Source organism: Hypanus sabinus, chromosome 7 (genome assembly GCF_030144855.1).
Source record: "Hypanus sabinus isolate sHypSab1 chromosome 7, sHypSab1.hap1, whole genome shotgun sequence".
Classification (NCBI taxonomy): Eukaryota; Metazoa; Chordata; class Chondrichthyes; order Myliobatiformes; family Dasyatidae; genus Hypanus; species Hypanus sabinus.
Genome location: NC_082712.1, coordinates 527,474 through 547,880, shown reverse-complemented (window position 1 = coordinate 547,880; position 20,407 = coordinate 527,474). Strand labels below are relative to the sequence as shown.

Here is a 20,407-nt window from a genome sequence, read left to right as displayed (position 1 = left end):
GAAAGAGATGGGGACAATGGCAGTTGTATTTACTCAGGAGATGGACACAGAGACTATAGAAATGAGGCAAAACAGTAGTGAGGTCATATATAGATTACAAAACAGGAATTTTCTTGAGGCAAATTAGGTCAGATGAGTCTCTTGAGACTGACAAGCTATTTCTGAAGGCCTTGTAGGAGGTTAGTTCAGAAATTAGACAAGGGCTTTGGCAGAGGTATTTAAAATGTCCTTAGCAATGGGTGAGGTGTCAGAGGACAGGAGGACAGCTAATGCTGTGCCACTGTTAAAGAAAGGCTCTAAGAATATGGAAGAAATTACAGGCTGTTGAGCCTGACATCAATACTGGGTAAAGTCTGATTTGGGATAGTTAAAAAGAAGAGAAAATCTGCAGATACTGGAAATCCAAGCAACACACACAAAATGCTGGAGGAACTCAGCAGGCCAGGCAGCATCTATGGAAAAGAGTCCAGTCAACGTTTCAGCCTGCCAAACGGTCCTTCCGACACCCTACCATTGCTAGGGTTCCTCTTGTTCTCACCTACCAGCACATCTTTCCCTATTCCCATCTTCTGCTTTCCACAGGGATCGCTCCCTACACAACTCCTCTATCCATTTGTCCCTCCCCATCCTTCCTGGTGATTATCCTTGCAGGTGGAACAAGTGCTATACCTGCCCCTACAGCTCCTCCCTCACTACCATTCAGGGCCCCAAACAGACCTTCTAGGTGAGGTGACACTTCACCTGTGAGTCTGTTGGCGTCATATACTGTCCGATGCTCCCGTGTAGCCTCCTATATATCATAGAAACATAGAAAACCTACAGCACAATACAGGCCCATTGACCCAAAAAGCTGTTCTGAACATTTCCTTACGTTAGAAATTACCTACGGTTACCCATAGTCTTCTACTTTTCTAAGCTCCATGTATTTATCCAGGAGGCTCTTAAAGGGCTCTATCGTATCCGCCTCCAACACCATTGCCGGCAGCCCATTCCATGCACTCACCACTCTCTGTGTAAAAAACTTACCCCTGACATCTTCTCTGTACCTACTTCCAAGCACCTTTAAACTGTGCCCTCTCGTGCTAACCATTTCAGCCCTGGGAAAAAGCCTCAATGCCTCTCACCTCTCATCATCTTATACACCCAACATAGATTGGGAGACTGCTTCACCAAACATGTAAGCTACATCCTCCAGAAAAAGCAGAATCTCCCATTTTAATTCCACTTCCAACTCCCATTCCAATATGCCAATCCATGACCTCTACTGTCACGATGAGGCCACACTCAGGTTGGAAGAACAACACCTTATATTCCATCAAGGTAGCTTCCAGAATGATGACATGAACATCTAGTTCTTGAACTTCTGGTAATGCTCCCACCCCTTCACCATTCCCCACCCGCTTTTCCCTCTTTCACCTTAACTCCTTGTCCACCCATCACCTCTCTCTGATGCTCCTCCCTGTTTTCTTTCTTCCATGGCCTTCTGTCCTCTTCTATCAGAATCCCCCTTCTCTAGCCCTGTAGCTCTTTCACCAATCAACTTCCCAGCTCTTTACTTCATCCCTCCCCCCTCCCGGTTTCACCTATCACCTTGTGTTTCTCTCTCCCCTCCACCCATCTTTTAAATCTACTCCTCAGCTTTTTTTCTTCAGTCCTGCAGAAGAGTGTTGGCCTGAAATGTTGACGTACTTTTTTCCATAGATGCTGCCTGACCTGCTGAGTTCCTCCAGCATTTTGTTAGGGATAGTTAACATAGCTTTTAGCGCAGTGGGGACATCTAATCAAACTTAAGAAATTTTTGAGGTTACCAAAATGAAGAAGGAAAGGCAGTACATGTTGTCAGTATGGACTTTAGCAAGACCTTTGACAAAATCCTGCATGGAAGGTTGGTCAAGAAGGTTCAGTTGTTTGGCATTCAGGATGAGGTAGTAAACTGGATTTGACAGTGGTTTCATAGGAGAAGCCAGAGAGTTGTAGTAGATGGTTGCCTCTCTAACTGAAGGCCTGTGACTAGTGGTGTGCTGCAGGGATCTTTGCTGGGTCCATTGGTGTTTGTCATCGAAATCAATGATCTAAATGATAATGTGGTTAATGGATCAGCAAATTTGTGGATGATACCCAGATTGGGGACACAATGGGCATCGAAGAAGGCTATCAAAGTTTACAGTGGGATCTTGACCTGCTGGACAAATGGGCTGAAAATGGCAGTGTAATTTAATTCAGACAAGTGTGAAGTGTTGTAATTTAAGAGGGCAAACTAGGGTAGGACATACACAGTGAGCACTAGGGCACTGAGTTATTCTGGTAGAACAGAGTTCTGGGAGCATGGATCCATAATTCACTGAAAATGGCTTCACAGGTAAATAGGATCATAAAGAAAGCTTTTGGCACATTGACCTTTATCAATCAAAATATTGAGTATAGGAATTGGGATGTTATTTTGAAGTATTGTAAGACATTAGTGGGGCCTAATTTGGAGTATTGTGTGAAACTCTAGTCAGCTACCTGCAAAAATGGTATCAATAAGATTGAAAGAGTACAGAGAAAATTCACAAAGATATTGCTGGAACTTGAAGATCTGAGTTATAGAGAAAGGTTGAATAGATTAGGACTTTATTCACTGGAGCAATGGAGAATTGAGGGGAGATTTGTGAGAGTTATACATGGGTTAAGGGTGAAAGGTGAAATATTTAACGGAACCTGAGGAAAAACTTCTTCACTCAGAGGGTGTTGAGGGTGTGGAACATGCTTCCAGTGCAAGTGGTTAATGCAGGTTCAATTGTAATATTAAGAGAAGTCTGGATAAATGCATATATGGCATGGATATGATCCAGGTAGGACCAGTCAGAACAGCAGGTTGGCACCAACTAGATGGGCTGAAGGGCCTGATTCCATGTTGTAATGTTCCACAATTCCACGTCATTAGAGAAAAGATCATTTGAAGATCTCACTGTTTCTTGCAATCATAATCTTGAATTTAAAACCAGAACAGTTCAGCACAGGAACAGGGCCTTTGGCCCACAATGTTGTGTCAAACTAATTAAACTAGTTATTAAATGCCTAACTAAAGAAATCCCTTCTGCCTACACAATGTTGATATTCCTCCATTCTCTGCATGCTTATGATCTAAGAGCCCTTAAAAACCCTTGGCAGTGCATTTCAATGACCCTTCTCTGTGAAAAAACAATCATTCCTCACACATCTCCTTTGAACTCACCCCTTTTCACCTTTATTGAATGCCCTTTAGTCTTGGATATTTCAACACAGGGGAAAAGATACTGGCTGTCTACTTCTCCTTTGCCTCTCATAATTTTATGATCTTGCTTCAGATATTGCCATCAAGTCTTTACATATATTTAAAGCAGAGATTGATAGATTTTGATTGATCAGGGGATTGAGGAGGAGATTGGGGCATTGAGGGAAATGGATCAGCCATGATGAAATGGCAGAGTAGACTCGATGAACTAAAGAGCCTAACTCTGCTCCTATATCTCATGGTCTAATTTTCATCTCATCTAATAAAGTATCAGTTCAGGATAAGGAGTAAGAAGGGATCTGAGGGGGATCTTTTTACTCTGATACCTCCTTTTACTTAGCCTTGCACAGAACCCTATGAAAAAGCACCAGGCCATTGTCTCCTGCACCCCTAGTTCCCCTCCTCCATCCCTTTCTCCCATCCTCTCCTATCAAATTCTTTCTTCTTCAGCCCTTTATCTCTTCCGCGTACCATCCTCACCTGATCTCACTTATCACCTGCCTGTTTGTACTCCTTCCACTCTCTTTACCTTCTTATTCTGGCTGTTGCCCTCTTCCTTTCCAGTCCTGATGAAAGGTCTTGGCCCAAAACATTGACCGTTTATTCCCCTTCATAGATGCTGCCTGACCTGCTGAGTTCCTCCAGTGTTGCTGTTTTTTTTTTACCCAGTGTGGCTTGTACTTGCCTAAACATTGACGTTTAGGGAAGGTTGGACTAACATGGGTACTCTCCACAGGTCAGTATGGACACAGTGGGCCCAATGGCCTGCTCTCATGCTGCTTTATTCCATGATGATGAGTTGTGCTGTAGGTAGTGATGCAGCTTAATTGCTCCAGGGCAATTCATCAAAACCAGTTCTGATGAAGGATCCTGGTCCTGGAAAAGATAAACATTGAACAGTACAGCAAGGAAACAGGCACTTTGGTCCAATTGGTCCATGCCAAACATGATGCCAATTTAAAATAAACCCCTCTGCCTGCAATCGTGTGTACCTCTCCACTCCTGCCTATTCCCGTGTCTAAGACGATGCTAATATATCTGCTTCCACTACCTCCCCAGGCTGTGTGTTCCAAGCACCTACCACTCCAGGTTTCTTGGAAATGTCCTTTAAACTTTTCCCCTTCCATTTTAAACCTATTGATGCTAAGAAAAGGATTAAATCCACCTTGCCTGTATCTCAGAATGCTATATATTTATATCTGCTCTTAATCTCTTCCACTCCAGGGACAACAGACCTAGTTTCTCTTCGTAAATGAACTGGTCCATTCCAGGAGCAAACACAAGGAAATCTGCAGATGCTGGAAATTCGAACCACACACACAAAATGCTGGTGGAACACAGCAGCATTTTGTGTGTGTGGTCCATTCCAAGCACCATCCTGGAGAACTTCCTCTCCAGTGCCAACACATCTTTCCTTTCATGTGGTGATCAGAGCTGCTCACACTATTTCAGCTCAGGCCTGAACAACATCTTGCAAAGCTGAAGCATAAACTCAGTGCTTTTATATTCAATACCATTAAGCCTCACTAATCACATCATTTATCTGTCCTGTTAACTTCATCAATCCATGAGCTTGTACTCCTGAGATACCTCCATTCCTCAATACTCCCAAGACACAAAGTGAAATCCAAGCCTCGTTAGAGCTCCCAAATGTATTACCTCACTTCACAGTCACAATGCAAGGTCTTGATACAGAATGTCAGCTGCCCTTTTTATGAGAACTAGGGGATGTCCTAGTTTTCTACATCAAGAAATTAAGTGAGTTGGTAAGTAACACCTGAGGAAAGTAAGTGTAATAATTACAAAGGGGATGAATACTTTTTCACCCTCACAACTTTGGTTTTTAATTTTTTGTAAATTGTTGACAGGTTTTGGAATTTTTCTTTTGATTTGACATGATACATGTTTTGCAGATTAGCTCAAAAAATCCTGCTTCAATATATATTACATTTAGAAAATGAGATAGTAAAATGTGAAAATATTTGTGGGGGCTCTGTTTTTGTTGGTTACAATAACTTACCAAACCCTGAGAAACCCATCACGGCCCCGACATCTGGGTCGCCCATCTTGATCTCAGCTGATAAGCTGACAAAAGCAAAAGAATGTTCATTTATAACAATGAAACACTGAGCCCAGACACCTGGGAGTGAAACTACACCTCAAATACATCTTTCTCCCACATCCACCCTCCAACAACCAATACCTCATCCACATAATCAACCTTTTCCCCCAATGCCCAACCCACACTCTGAAAATAGCCCTTCCTCCCTCCTCTCCAATCCCTTCCCAAATCAGCTGAACACACCACAACTCTCACCCAAACCCACGGCGAATGAGGGCTACAAATGTGATGGACAGTTCCAGGGTACATAGCTTTGCTGACACAATTTCACTCCCAGTTTTGGGAGAAGGGGCTCACCAGTACATCGAGAGAATTAGATTATAGCAAAATAAGTGGGGGAACAGGATTGCATGGAGAACCAAGCAAAGCTGTTGAGCCAAATGGCCTCCTATTGGTTGTGTTGCTTTGTTTCCTCTGTGACTGACACAGGATTTTTTTTGGGTGACCTGGTTTCCTCCCACATCCAGAAGACAAGTGGACTTTGCAGGTTAACTGACCACTGTTGTTGGTGAGGGGTAAACTCTGGAAGGAGTTAGTAAGTGTCAAGTATGGAGTTAATATAGGATTAATGTAAATAGGTGGTTGATTGAATTGATCTGTTTCCATGTTGTATCTCTCAGTGACTATGTATCACAAATAATTAGTAAATCTGAGTGAAGATGGAAAAATGACAAATTCTGAGGGGCCTTGGCAGAGTTGCTATGGAGATGATGTTTCCTTTCATGGAAGAATCTAGAAATAGCAGTCAAAGTTTTAAACTAAATAGTCATTTATTAGAAAAGTGAGATGAAATATCTTCCCTCATGGGATTGCTAGTCTTTGCAATCTTCTTCCTCAAAGAGAAGTGGATAAAGTTTTGGAATGTCTTAAAGACATAGAAAGATGGATTCTTGATAAACAAGGACTAAAGGTAACTATGAATATTGAGTTAACACAAGAATCAGGTCAGCCATGATCTTAATAAATGGTGGGGTACATTTGAAGCTCCCCCTCTTATTTCTCATTCCTCACTTAACCATCCACCTTCCCTCAAGCTCAGGATTCCCCCCCCCCCCCCCCACTTACAGTGCATCATCTCAACACAGACCCTCTGGAATCTCCTCCCCCGCCTGAACCTGGAATGGTACAACGCCATCAAACAAGACCCTCAGTCCACCATGTTACACAGGTCATGACAATAACCCAAACCCCCTCCCTATAATCTGGCACGACAGTCATACACAAAACAAAGCCCACAGCCCACTACATCCACATTTGCCATGAAGTACCCATCTACTCATTTGAACAGCTTACTATGCCAACAGTTCAAGCGCTCACCTAAATACTTCCTAAATATTATGATAGTGCCTTCTTCCTTAATCTTCTCAGCATCTCCACTCAACTCCCTGATCCCCAGATCATTTGGCACCCAATGCCAAAATCTCCTTCCCACTTTCCCCTTACTTCAGATTACTTCCTCCCTGCCCTGGCACTGGGATTTTCCCCTCCCATTCTTACTCTCTACTAATCCTAAAATCTCCTTTTCTCTCACAGCCTGTCTCTGTTCCTCTTCTCTCCTCTGATATCACTTATGGGCTGGGTGAGGGTTGTGGAGGAGATTCTCCAGAATCTTAAAACAACACACACAAAATGCTGGTGGAACACAGCAGGCCAGGCAGCATCTACAGGGAGGAGCACTGTCGACGTTTCGGGCCGAGACAGTGCTTCTCCCTATAGATGCTGCCTGGCCTGCTGTGTTCCACCAGCATTTTGTGTGTGTTGTTTGAATTTCCAGCATCTGCAGATTTCCTCGTGTTTGTTCTCCAGAATCTTGCCTGTTTTAAACATTTCAGTTCGAAAGTTTAAACGCAAAGGCTGGAGGGTAATGTTACCAGGGGCACTACAGCACCAGAACAGGCTCTTCAGCCCATTTAGTGCATGCCAGAAGGAACCTTTCCCCAAGCACAAGTTAGAAAGGTCGAGAGGCTGCAGAGGACCCACAGGGTTATTGGGACCAGTGAGTAGAGACTGATGGAGACAGAGACCCTCACAAGACAAGAGAGGAGTCCAAACTTGGGTATGATGGGCAGCACAAACGTAGTGGGTCGAGGGGCCTGCTTGTGTGCTGTAAGATTCTACATTTTACCCCTCCCTCCCTCCAATTCTGGACATCTACTCTCCCCGCACCCTCATTGGGGTTCGTTCCGCTCCGGCCCCGTTTCTCATTTCCCCTCGCATCTCTCCTCACCTCTCGTTTCACCCCTTTCGATGTTTCCGCAAAATTCAGATCACAGACGAGGAGTTCACGTAACGGACAAGATGAGACCCGTGAAGCCGAACTCCCGGCACTATCGCCAACTCTCGGCCGAGAAGCACAAACTGCGGGCACCGGCAAGCGCAGGGTTTTCAGTTCAACTATTTCTACATCCATTTATATTTTAAAAAATTGAAACTATGAAAAATATTTAACTATAGTCAACTTTTGATCCAACCTCTACTGTAGAAAGAATTTTTCATAAATTGTCAATACATTTGTTATTACTAATTACTATTCGCTGAAGATGTAGCGAGAAATGGACTGCTTCTCACGAGCCTGTGATAACTTTGGACTTACAATCAGCACCAAAAAGACCGAAGTTATGTACCAGCCCGCACCCGGAAAGCCCTATCAGGAACCACACATCACAGTAAAGGGTCAGAAGCTACTGGCAGTCGACAGTTTTACTTATCTGGGCAGTATTCTATCACAAGCGGTGAACATAGATGCAGAGATCAGCAACAGAATTGCCAAAGCCAGTGCCGCCTTTGGGAGACTCCGTGAGAATGTTTGGGAGCAGAGAGGACTCAGCCTTACCACCAAGCTGACAGTCTACCAAGCAGTGGTTCTCACCACCCTCCTCTATGCCAGCGAGACCTGGACTGTCTACAGCAGGCACGCGAAACAGCTCAACCACTTCCACTTGACCTGCCTCCGCAGACTTCTCCACATACGATGGCAGGACAAAGTCCCAGACACGGAGGTCCTGGAGCGGGCTAGCACCCACAGCGTCTACCCCTCCTACAGAAAGCCCAAGCCAGATGGGCTGGCCATGTTGTCAGGATGTCTGACAGTCGACTACCAAAACAGCTGCTGTATGGAGAGCTGAGCCAGGGCAAGCGCTCAGTTGGAGGACAGAAGAATCGTTTCAAAGACTGCCTCAAAGACCTCAACATCAATCCCAGTAGCTGGGAATCGCTTGCTCTGGACCGCCAACCTGGTGGAGCAGGACCACTAAAGGAGCGTATGCAGCAGAAATCAGACGCACCGCAGAGGCTCAGAGGAAACGCGCTGCACACAAGGCTCAAGCTACCTCCACTTCCACTGCAGCACCTATCCTCATGTGTCCCTCATGTGGGCGAGCTTTCAGGGCCCGGATTGGCCTCACCAGTCACCTCCGGACCCAGTCACAAACCCTCCACCCGACAGAAGTCGTGGTCATCTTCGACTCCGTGGAACGAACAGCAACACTAATTGTCCATTCCCAAGTGCCCTTGTAAAGGTTGGTGTTTCACTGCATTCTTCCACTGCAAAAGTCCCTCAAGCCAGGAAATGTTTGAACTCTAGCAGAAGTGGGAAAGTGAGAAGATTGCAGAGCTGGGGGTGGGGGGGGGGGTGTGGATGGTGAATCTCACCTGGTCCCTCAACACCAGCTCCATAGCAAAGAAAGCCCAGCAGCGTCTCTACTTTCTGCCAAAGCTGAGGAAAGTCCATCTCCCACCCTACATCCTCATCACATTCTACAGGAATTGTATTGAGAGCATCCTGAGCAGCTACATCACTGCCTAATGCAATGAACTACATATACCTGTCTGGACACACCCCTCTGCTGACTGCTCCTGTGGCTCCTCCCACAGACCCCTGTATAAAGGCGATTGGAGGCACTGCTCCTCCCTCAGTCTCCAGGATGTTGTGTGGTGGTCTCTTGCAGCTAATAAAAGCATATCTTTTGCCTCCTGTCTCTGAGAGTTATTGATGGTGCATCACCTGGTTTGGAAATTGCACCATCTTGGATTGCAAGACCCTGCAGTGGATAGTGAGGTCAGCTGAGAAGATCATCGGGGTCTCTCTTCCTGCCATCACGGACATTTACACTACATGCTACATCTGCAAAGCAAACAGCATTATGAAAGACTCCACGCACCCTCATACAATCTCTTCTCCCTCCTGCAGTCTGGGAAAAGGCACCGAAGCATTCAGGCTCTCACAACCAGACTATGTAACAGTTTCTTTCCCCAAGCTATCAGACTCCTCAATACCAAGAGCCTGGACTGACACTTAAATGCTCTATTATCCTGTTCATTATTTATTGTAATGCCTGCACTGTTTTGTGCACTTTATGCAGTCCTGGGTAGACTAGTGTAGTTGTTTCTTTTTCCCCCTCTGTTTTGTTTTTTACGTAGTTCAGTCTAGTTTTTGTACTGTGTCATGTAACACCATGGTCCTGAAAAATGTTGTCTCATTTTTACTATGTGCTGTACCAGCAGTTATGGTCGAAATGACAATAAAAGTGACTTGACTTGACTTGAAGGTGTTTGGACAAAGCAAGTTCCAGTACTTGGGTGATGATGAAGGAAGTTGAGGCTATTTTTCCAAATCAGGATGATAGAGGTGGGTGGGGGGGGGGGATACCTGCTGATGAGGGTGTTCACAGGGGAAATGAGAAATAGATTCAAAATTACTATTTTTTGATTGATTCACAATAGAAGAAAAGGAACAGCTACAGTCTGGAAGCTTATCAGAAATTCCCATAGAATATAATATACAATACACTGCACAGTACAGGCCCTCAGTCCACAATGTTGTGCCACACCATATAAACCTGCTCCACAATCAATCTAATCCGTCCCTCCTACACAGTCCATAACCCTGTGCCTTTCTATATCCATGTGTCTATTTAAGAGTAGTTAGTATCAGCATTTACCACCAACTCAGGCAGTGTACTTCTTGTTATAATTTGCACAAAAATTATTCTCAAAGTACATGTACGTCACCATATACAACCCTGAAATTCATTTTTGTGGCCATAATAAATAAATCCAAAAACCATAATAGGATCAATGAAAGAACACACCAACAGGGCAGAAAATCGCTGTGCAAAGGACGACAAACTGTGCATGTAGAAAGAGAAAGAATAAACAACAAGAAAAAATAATTAGTAAATAAGTAATAGAGAAGTTGAGATGAAGAGTCCTTGAAAGAGAACCCATAGGTTGTTTAAACAGTTCAGTGTTTCAAATGAAGCTGAGTGAAGTTAACCCTGATGCACCATCAATAACTCTCTCTGAGACGTAAAGGCGAGATATCAGCTTTTATTGACTGGAAGAAGGAACAAGCAGTGGTTGACCACCATATTACATCCTGGAGACAGAGAGGCCAGGCTCAGACCTCAATTGCCTTTATACCAGGGTCTGAGGGAGGAACCACAGGAGCAGTCAGCAGGGGACGTGTCCAGACAGGTATATGTAGTTCACCACATTCACCCCACCACCTTTGTTTTAAAAGAGAGTCCCCATGTGGCGAAGTTTCTTACAAGTATATTTACAGGTTAAGTCTATCAGGTGGTCGAATCTGTCGCTGCGATCTACGTAGCACCGGCTGTGATTGCACAGATGCCGGTGATGCTTGCACTGGAGACGGAGGTTGTGCTGGTTCCGGCCGAACTGGAGGTGTCAGCCCACTAGGCATCAGTGATCCCTCATGCGTGTGCGAGGCGCCTGGTATATACGCGTACGAGACGCTGGGTATATGAGTGTCGTGAGGAGTCTGTGTAGGGCTTGGTGTGCGCGGTGTCACCTCGGGTACAGGGTTCATAGTTACCATGGAGTGTTCGGGGTAGTGGTCTGCTGCTCCTGCGGCAGCCAGGTCGTGGACGGAAACCGTGTCCTCCCGCCCATCAAGTAAGACCACGTAGGCATACTGGAGGTTCACATGTAGAAGGTGAACCCTCTCGACCAGCAGGGAGTATTTATTGCTCCTCACATGTTTCCAGAGCAGCACTGGCCCTGGGGACGTCAGCCAAACTGGTAGGGTGGTCCCAGTGACAGACTTCCTGGGAAAAGAGAATATGCGCTCGTGAGGGGTGGCATTGGTGGACGTACATAACAGGGAGCAGATAGAGTGGAGTGCCTCAGGGAGGACCTCCTGCCGTCGAGAGTCCGGCAACCCTTTTGACTTAAGGGCTAAAAGTGTGGCCTTCCACACTGTGGCATTCTCCCTCTCCACCTGTCCATTTCCCCGGGGATTATAACTCGTGGTCCGACTAGTAGCAATGCCACTAGCTAGCAGATACCAGCGCAGCTCGTCACTCATAAAGGAGGACCCTCTATCACTGTGGATATAGCAGGGATATCCGAACAGAGTGAAGAGCTGGCGCAGGGGTTTTATGATGGATGTGGTAGTGGTGTCGGGGCAGGGGATGGCAAAGGGGAACCGCGAGTACTCGTCGATAATATTGAGAAAATAGACATTGCGGTCAGTGGAAGGAAGGGGGCCCTTAAAGTCAACACTCAGTCGCTCAAAAGGGCGGGTGGCCTTGACAAGTTGCGCCGTTTCAGGACGGTAGAAGTGCGGTTTGCACTCAGCGCAGATTTGGCAGTCCCTGGTCATCGTCCTGATGTCCTCCAGGGAGTACGGCAGTTTCTGGGCTTTCACGAAATGGTAAAATTGGGTGACCCCCGGATGGCAAAGATGTGCATGAAGGGTGAATAGCTGGTCGAGCTGTGCGCTAGCACACGCTCCCCGAGATAGGGCATCAGGGGGCTCATTGAGTCTGCCAGGCCGGTACAGGATATCACAGTTGTAGGTGGAGAGTTCTATTCTCCACCGCAAAATTTTATCATTTTTGATTTTGCCCCGCTGTTGGTTGCTGAACATGAACGCAACTGAGCGCTGGTCGGTCAGCAAGGTGAGCCTTTTGCTGGCAAGATAGTGCCTCCAGTGTCTAATAGCTTCCACTATGGCTTGGGCTTCTTTCTCCACCGTGGAGTGCCAAATTTCAGAGCCTTGAAGGGTACGAGAAAAGAATGCTGCTGGCCTGCCTGCCTGATTGAGGGTAGCAGCCAGCGTTAAGTCGGAGGCGTCACTGTCTACTTGGAAGGGAATGGTCTCGCCCACCGCATGCATCGTTGCTTTGGCAATGTCCCCTTTAATGTAGCTGAAGGCCACGCAGGCCTCAGCAGAGAGGGGAAAAGTGGTAGACTTGACCAGGGGGTGGGCCTTGTCTGCGTAATAACGGACCCATTGGGCGTAATAGGAAAAGAAGCCCAGGTACCGTCTGAGGGCTTTGAGAGTGGTGGGAAGAGGGAGTTCTAACAGGGGGCGCATATGGTTGGGATCAGGGCCAATGACCCCGTTTTCCACGACATACCCAAGGATAGCGAGTCGGGTGGTTCCGAACACACATTTGTCCCTATTATAAGTAAGGTTCAGGGCTTCGGCCACTTGGAAAAATCGTTGGAGGTTGGCGTTGTGATCCAGCCAGTTGCGACCACAGATGGTGATGTTATCCAGATAGGGAAATGTGGCTTTCAGTTGGTACTGGTCCACCAACTGGTCCATTTTGATAGGATTGAGGCAGGAAATATGTTCCAGATGTTGGGAGAGTCCAGTATCAGAGGGCATGGATTGAGAATAAGAGATCAGTTATTTAAAACAGAGTTGAGGAAGAGCTTCTTCTCCCAGAGAGTTGTGGAGGTGTGGAATGCACTGCCTCGGAAGATGGTGGAGGCCAATTCTCTGGATGCTTTCAAGAAGGAGCTAGATAGATATCTGATGGATAGGGGAATCAAGGGATATGGGGACAAGGCAGGGACTGGGTATTGATAGTGAATGATCAGCCATGATCTCAGAATGGCGGTGCAGACTCGTGGGGCCAAATGGTCTACTTCTGCACCTATTGTCTATTTCCCTCTGGAAGACCGAGACACCATTTGTGACACCAAATGGGACGTGCAGGAAGTGATAGAGCCTGCCGCCCACCTCGAAGGCGGTGTAGGGGCGGTCCTCTGGGCGGATGGGGAGCTGGTGATAAGCGGATTTCAGATCTATTGTCGAGTACACCTTGTACTGAGCTATCTGGTTGACCACATCTGCGATGCGGGGTAGGGAGTACGCGTCAAGCTGCGTGAACCTATTGATGGTTTGACTATGGTCCACGACCATCCTATTTTTCTGCCCAGTCCAAACAACAACCACCTGGGATCGCCAAGGGCTTGTGCTTGGCTCAATGATTCCCTCCCCGAGCAGCCGCTGCACCTCTGACTGAATGAAGGCCCTGTCCCCTGCGCTGTACCTCCTGCTTTTAGTTGCCACAGGTTTAACGTCGGGTGTCAGGTTGGCGAACAGTGGTGGGGGAGGGATCTTGAGGGTGGAGAGGCTGCAAGTGGTGTCGGTAGCGTAGCTGTCGGCATGGTGCTGGGTGGGATGTGTGGGTCGGTGTGTGTGTGTGGTCAGTAGCGGTGTTTATGGCGAAGTCCCACCACTCACTGTCAGGAATCAAGTTCTGACGAGTGTCTGTAGGGCTCGGAGAAACTGGGCGCTCGATTCTCCAGGCCGCTGTAGTCGTGTAGCTAAGTGACGTCTTGCGTAGACGGTGTTCCCCGGCCACAGGTACTGTCTTTTGAGGGCGTCCAGTGCCCCTTCGTAGGTCGGCAGGCCTCTGATAAGTGTGTAAACTTTTGGGGTGACCCTCGAGAGGAGAATTTGGTGCATAACAGCGGGTTCAGTTGCATGAACCTCCTCCAGGTATGAGTGGAAGCATGCAAGCCAGAGTTCAAAGGCAAGAGCTGCTTCAGGGACTTGGGGGTCCAAATCCAATCTTTCCGGACGTAAAACGGTTTCCATGTTTTAAAACTTCCAGTCAATAAAATTGATGCACCATCAATAACTCTCTCTGAGATGTAAAGGCGAGATATCGGCTTTTATTGACTAGAAGAAGGAACAAGCAGTGGTTGACCACCATACTACATCCTGGAGACAGAGAAGCTGGGCTCAGACCTCAATCGCCTTTATACCAGGGTCTGAGGGAGGAGCCACAGGAGCAGTCAGCAGGGGGCATGTCCAGACAGGTATATGTAGTTCACCATAAACCCCTCTGGTTCAAAAGCCTGATGGTTAAGGGTAATAACTGTTCTTGAACCTAGTGATGCGAGTTTTATGGCTCCTGTTCCTTTTTCCTGATGGCAGCAGTGAGAAGAGAGCATGACATAAGTGGTGAGGATCCTTAATGATGGATGCTGCTTTCCTGCAACAACACTGTGATGGACTGAGCATATCCACTATTTTTGTAGAATTTTCCACTCAGGGGCATTGGTGCTTCCATACCAGGCTGTGATGCAGCCAGTCAACACACTCTCCACAACACATCTACAGACATTTGTCAAAGTTTTAAATGTCATGCAGAATTTTTGCAAACTTCTAAGGAAGTACAGGCATTGCCATGCTTTGTTCGTAATCCTACATATGTGCTGGGCCTAGGACAGGTCCTCTGAAATGATTACACCAAAGAAGTTGTTGACTAACTCCACTTCTGATCCCCCAATGAAGTCCAGTAATACTACCCTCATTCCCATTTCCCTCTCTCACATTATCTCTTTATCTGCCTATCACATCCCTCCAGTTTTCCTCTGCCTTTTCTTCCTTCGATGGCCTTCTGTTCTCTCCTATTACCTTGTGTTTCTTCCTCTGCTCCGCCCTCATTCTAACTCTGACTCCTCATCTTTTTTTCTTTCAAGACTTGATGAACGGTCTTGGCCTGAAACATTGACTGCACTCGTTTCCATAGATGTTACCTGGCCTGCTGAGTTCCTCCAGCATTTTGTGGGTGTTGCTTGGATTTCCAGCATCTGCAAATATTTTCTTGTTTTTAAAAAATGGTGGACACAGCCCAGTCCATCACAGGCAAAATTCTCCCATCATTGACCACATCTACAAGCAGCATCCTTCATCAAAAACCCCAACATCCAGGCAATGCTCTCTTGTCACTACTACCACTGGGCATGAGATACAAGAGTGTTTGGTCCCAGAAGACACAGGAGCAGACTGAGGCCATTCAAGTCTGTTTCGAGCATTCCATCATGACTGATCCCAGATCCCACTCAACCCCATACACCTACCTTCTTGCTGTGCCCATTGATGCCCTGACCAACCAGGAAACAATCAACTTTTGCCCAAGGTATACGCATGGACTTGGCCTCCCCAGCAGACTGTGGCAGAGCATTCCACAGATTCACTTCTCTCTGGCTAAAAAAGTTTCTCCTCATCTCTGTTCTAAAGGGTCGCCCCTCAATTTTGAGGCTCTTCTCTCTAGTTCTGGATACCCCCACCAGAGGAAACATCCTCTTCATATTGTCCCTATCTAGCCCTTTCAACATTTGGTAGGTTTCAATGAGATTTCACCACATTCTTCCAAATTCCAGCGGTACAGGCCCAACTCAGACAAACGCTCCTCATATGTTAACCCCTTCATTCCCAGAATAATTTTTGTGAACCTCCTCTGGACTCTCCCCAATGACAACACATACTTTCTGAGATATGGGGCCCAAAACTGTTGACAAAACTCCAAGGGTGGCCTGACTAGTGTCTTATAAAGGCTCAGCAATATCTCCTTGCTTTTATATTCTATTCCCCTTGAAATAAATCCCAACATTGCATTTGCCTTCTTTACCACAGGCTCAACCTGTAAATTAACCTTCTAGGAGTCTTGCACAAGGACTCCTCTGTCCCTCTGCACCTCTGATGTTTGAACATAGAACATAGAAAGCCCTACTCCCTTAATCTCTGATCATAATGCATACTCTCTAAACCAGGCAGCATCCTGGTAAATCTCCTCTTTACCTTTCCAGTGCTTCCACATCTTTCCTATAGTGAGGCGACCAGAACTGGGCACAGTACTCCAATTATGGCTTAATCAGTGTTTTATAGAGCTGCATCATTACCTCGTGACTCTTAAACTCTATCCCTCGACTTTGAAAGCTAACACCCCATAAGCTTTCTTAACTACCCTGTCTGCCTGTGAGGCAATTTTCAGGGATCTGGGGATATGTATCCCCAGATCCCTCTGCTCCTCCACACTACCAGGTATCCTGCCATTTACTTTGTACTCTGCCTTTGAGTTTGTCCTTCCAAAGTGTACCACCTCACACTTCAAGTCAAGTCAAGTCACTTTTATTGTCATTTTGACCATAACTGCTGGTACAGTACATAGTAAAAATGAGACAACGTTTTTCAGGACCATGGTGTCACATGACACAGTACAAAAACTAGACTGAACTATGTAAAAAACAACACAGAAAAAAACTACACTAGACTACAGATCTACCCAAGCCTGCATAAAGTGCATGAAACAGTGCAGACATTACAATAAATAATAAACAAGACAATAGGGCAGTAAGGTGTCAGTCCAGGCTCTGGGTATTGAGGATTCTGATAGCTTGGGAGAAGAAACTGTTACATAGTCTGGTTGTGAGAGCCCGAATGCTTCGGTACCTTTTCCCAGATGGCAGGAGGGAGAAGAGTTTGTACAAGGGTGCATGGGGTCCTTCATAATGCTGTTTGCTTTGCAGATGTAGCATGTAGTGTAAATATGCGTGATGGCGGGAAGAGAGACCCCAATGATCTTCTCAGCTGACCTCACTATCCGCTTGCAAGGTCTTGTGATCTGAGATGGTGCAACTTCCAAACCAGGCAGTGATGCAGCTGCTCAGGATGCCCCCAATACAACCCCTGTAGAATGTGATGAGGATGGGGGGTGGGAGATGGACACAGCATTATGAAGGGCCCCATGCACTCCTCATACAATCTCTTCTCCCTCCTGCCATCTGGGAAAAGGCTTCGAAGCATTCTGGCTCTTACGACCAGACTATATAACAGTTTCTTCCCCCAAGCTATCAGACTCCTCAGTAGCCGAAGCCTGGACTGACACCTTGCTCCGCTGCCCTGTTTATTGTAATGTCTGCACTGTTTTTGTGCACTTTATGCATTCCGGTGTAGGTCTGTAGTATAGCTTTCTCTGTGTTTTTTTTTTCTATTACGTAGTTCAGATTAGTTTTTTGTATTGTGTCATGTAAACCATGGTCCTGAAAAACGTTGCCTCATTTTTACTATGCACTGTACCAGCAGTTATGGTCGAAATGACAATAAAAGTTGACTTGACTTAATAAAAATCACGAGGTAGAGGTCTGAGAACCAATCCTTGTGGGACATCATTGGTCACAACCCTCCAATCTGAATGTACTCCCTCCACCACAACCCTCTGCTTTCTGCAGGCAAGCCATTTCTGAATCCACCTGGCCAAACTTCCCTGGATCCCATGCCTTATGACTTTCTGAATAAGCCTTTCTCCTTAGCTCTGTTCTAAAGGGACACCCTCAACTTTGAGGCTGTGCTCGCAAGTTCTGGATACCTCTACCACAGGAAACCGCCTCTCCAAGTCCACCGTATCTAAACCTTTCAACATTCGATTGTTTTCAATCAGATTCCCCCATGAGTACAGGTCCAAAGCTGCCAAAATCTCCTTGCAAGTTAACCCCTTAATTCCTGGAATCATCCTCCTGGACTCTCCCCTTTGTACAATTGGATCCTGGATTTCTTCAGTTGTAGACTAGTCAGTTCAGATTGGCAAGTATCTTCTGCACAATATCCATCAGCAAAGGAGCACCACAGGGATTTGTACTTAACACCCCCCCCCCCCGCACACTACTTGCTTTCCACCTATGACCGTGTGGCTAAGTACAGCTCCAACATCATATGCACATTTGCTGTTGACACCACTATTGTGGGGTGTATCAAAGGTGGTGATGAATCAGCATACAGGAGGGAGACTGAAAATTTGGCTGAGTGGTGTAATAACAACAATCTCTCATTCATCGTCAATAAGACCAAGGAACCAAGGACGTTAGGAGAGGGAAACCAGAGGTCCGTGAGCCAGTAATCATCAGAGGATCAAAGGTGGAAAGGATCAGTAACTTTAAATTCCTGGGTGTCACTGTCTCAGTGGACCTGACCTGCGCCCATCATATACATACAATTACAAACAAAGTATGACAATGTCTCTCTTTCTCAGGAGTCTGCAGAAGTTTGGCATGTTAACAGCTCCTGATGTTTACAGCTTACAGTTACTGTCTTATGATTCACTAAGTATGCCTGCAGAAAAAGAATCTCAGGGTGGTATGTGGTGTCATGCATGTACTCTGATAATACATTTTACTTCGAACTTTGTAATCCAGGCAACAAACTGGTGAGGTGGTGGTAAACAGAATTAGTATGGTTTTGTTGGGCTGAGCATAGACATAGTGCAAGAGCCTCTCTCCATATTCAGAAGAAAATCTGCAGATGCTGGAAGTCTGAGCAACACACACAAATTGCTGGAGGAACTCAGCGGGCCAGGTAACATCTATGGAAAAGAATACAGTTGATGTTTCGAGCCAAAAACCTTCTGTGGGACTGGAGGAAAAAAAAAGAGGAATAATATGGCAATAACTGATCCAGTTTCAAGTCTCACTTGGGACTGATGTCATGTAATGTCCATAAGACATAGGAGCAGAATTAGGCCATTTGGCTCATCGAGTCTGATCTGCCATTCAATCATGGCTGATCCTTTTATTTATCTCCTCCTCAACCCTGGCCTTCTCCCCGTAACCTTTAATGTCATGTCCAATCAAGAACCTATTAATCTTTGCCTTAAATACACCCAACTACCTGGCCTCCACAGCAAAAGGGATCAGGGGGTATAGAGAGAAAGCAGGTACAGGGTTCTGAGCTGGATGATCAGCCATGATCATACTGAATGGTGGTGCAGGCTCAAAGTGCCAAATGGCCTACCCCTGCACCTATTTTCTATGTTTCTATCACTCTCAGGCTAAAGAAATTTCTCTGAACCTCTGTTACGGATAGATGCCCCTCTATCCTGAAGCTGTGCCCTTTTATCCTAGACCAGGGGTGGCCAACCTTTTACATTCCTTGCATCAATTTTTTCATGGACAAGTTCTGATGCCCCATTCAATTCTTGTAAAAATATGTTATTATAGACATATTTAACATTTTTACATGATATTGATTTAATATAAAAACAAGGTAAACATTAGGAAATCTGCAGATGCTGGAAATTGAAACAACAACACACACAAAATGCTGGTAGAACACACCAGGCTAGGCAGCATCTGTAGGGAGAAGCATGTCGACGTTTTGGGCCGAGACCCTTCGTCAGGTAAACATTACTGACCTTAATGAGATTTTTAACGAATATATTTTGTCTTCTTTTGATTTCTTCCTTTTTCTTAATCACATATTCTTTCCGTAACTCAGACCCAAGCACTAGCTTCAGTTTTCCTTCTATTTCAGTCTGATTTTGTGTTTTATAGTGTTTATTGAGATCTTGTCTTCTATTATGTGAGAAAGTGTTTTCACAAACAATGCACAATGGTTTTCCTGACAGACCCGCTATAAGTAAGAACTCATTTTTCCACTGTTCATTGAATTCATACTTACTATCACTTTCTGCTTTTCTTTTGCACTGTGATGGGTAACTGAATGTAAAAACAAGGCTTAATTTTTGACAAAGTGCAAAACTGCAAATGTACACGAAGGACAAAGCACATCTCTATAGTGCATGAGTGTCAATTGTAAACTGACTGGCAAAAACCTGTGACGCACCACTGGTGCAGACGCCTGGCACCTCAGGATCAAACAAGTATTAAATGTGTATTGAACAGTTATGGAATGACTGCAGAACAAAAGCCCTTCTTTCCTAGTTTGACTCTGAACATTTTTTAAAAATTGAAAACAGATTAATGTGAAAGAAGATAACATTTGCCAAAAGATGTGCACAAAATAAAATTGTTAAAAATAATTGCTAAATTTTACATTTATTCTCAGTAAAACCCATTTCTAGCTCTAAGCTACTTGAACTCCTGTTATATTTTTTCTAAAAATCTGTTTTTAGTTAATACTTTTTGCATGAGTAGGCTTACTTTTTTATTATTATCACTGGGGTGAATTGCGCCATAGGTTGGCC

General features: G+C 45.5%; 1 protein-coding gene across 2 annotated transcripts in view; it reads right to left on the bottom strand.

The window, feature by feature from the left end:
* Window positions 1-7,731, bottom strand: part of LOC132396487 (WD repeat-containing protein 70) — a 182,490-nt gene extending 174,759 nt beyond the window's left edge. Inside the window, exons 1-2 of one of the 2 annotated variants that reach the window (XM_059974030.1) lie at window positions 7,606-7,731; window positions 5,277-5,341 (exon numbers count right to left, since the gene is read on the bottom strand). In XM_059974030.1, coding sequence (XP_059830013.1) covers window positions 5,277-5,322 — 46 coding nt within the window. In that variant the 5' untranslated portion in view covers window positions 5,323-5,341; window positions 7,606-7,731. The remainder of the gene's footprint in view (window positions 1-5,276; window positions 5,342-7,605) is intronic. The other variant, XM_059974029.1, reaches the window with a different exon arrangement.
* Between the last annotated feature and the right edge of the window lie 12,676 nt (window positions 7,732-20,407).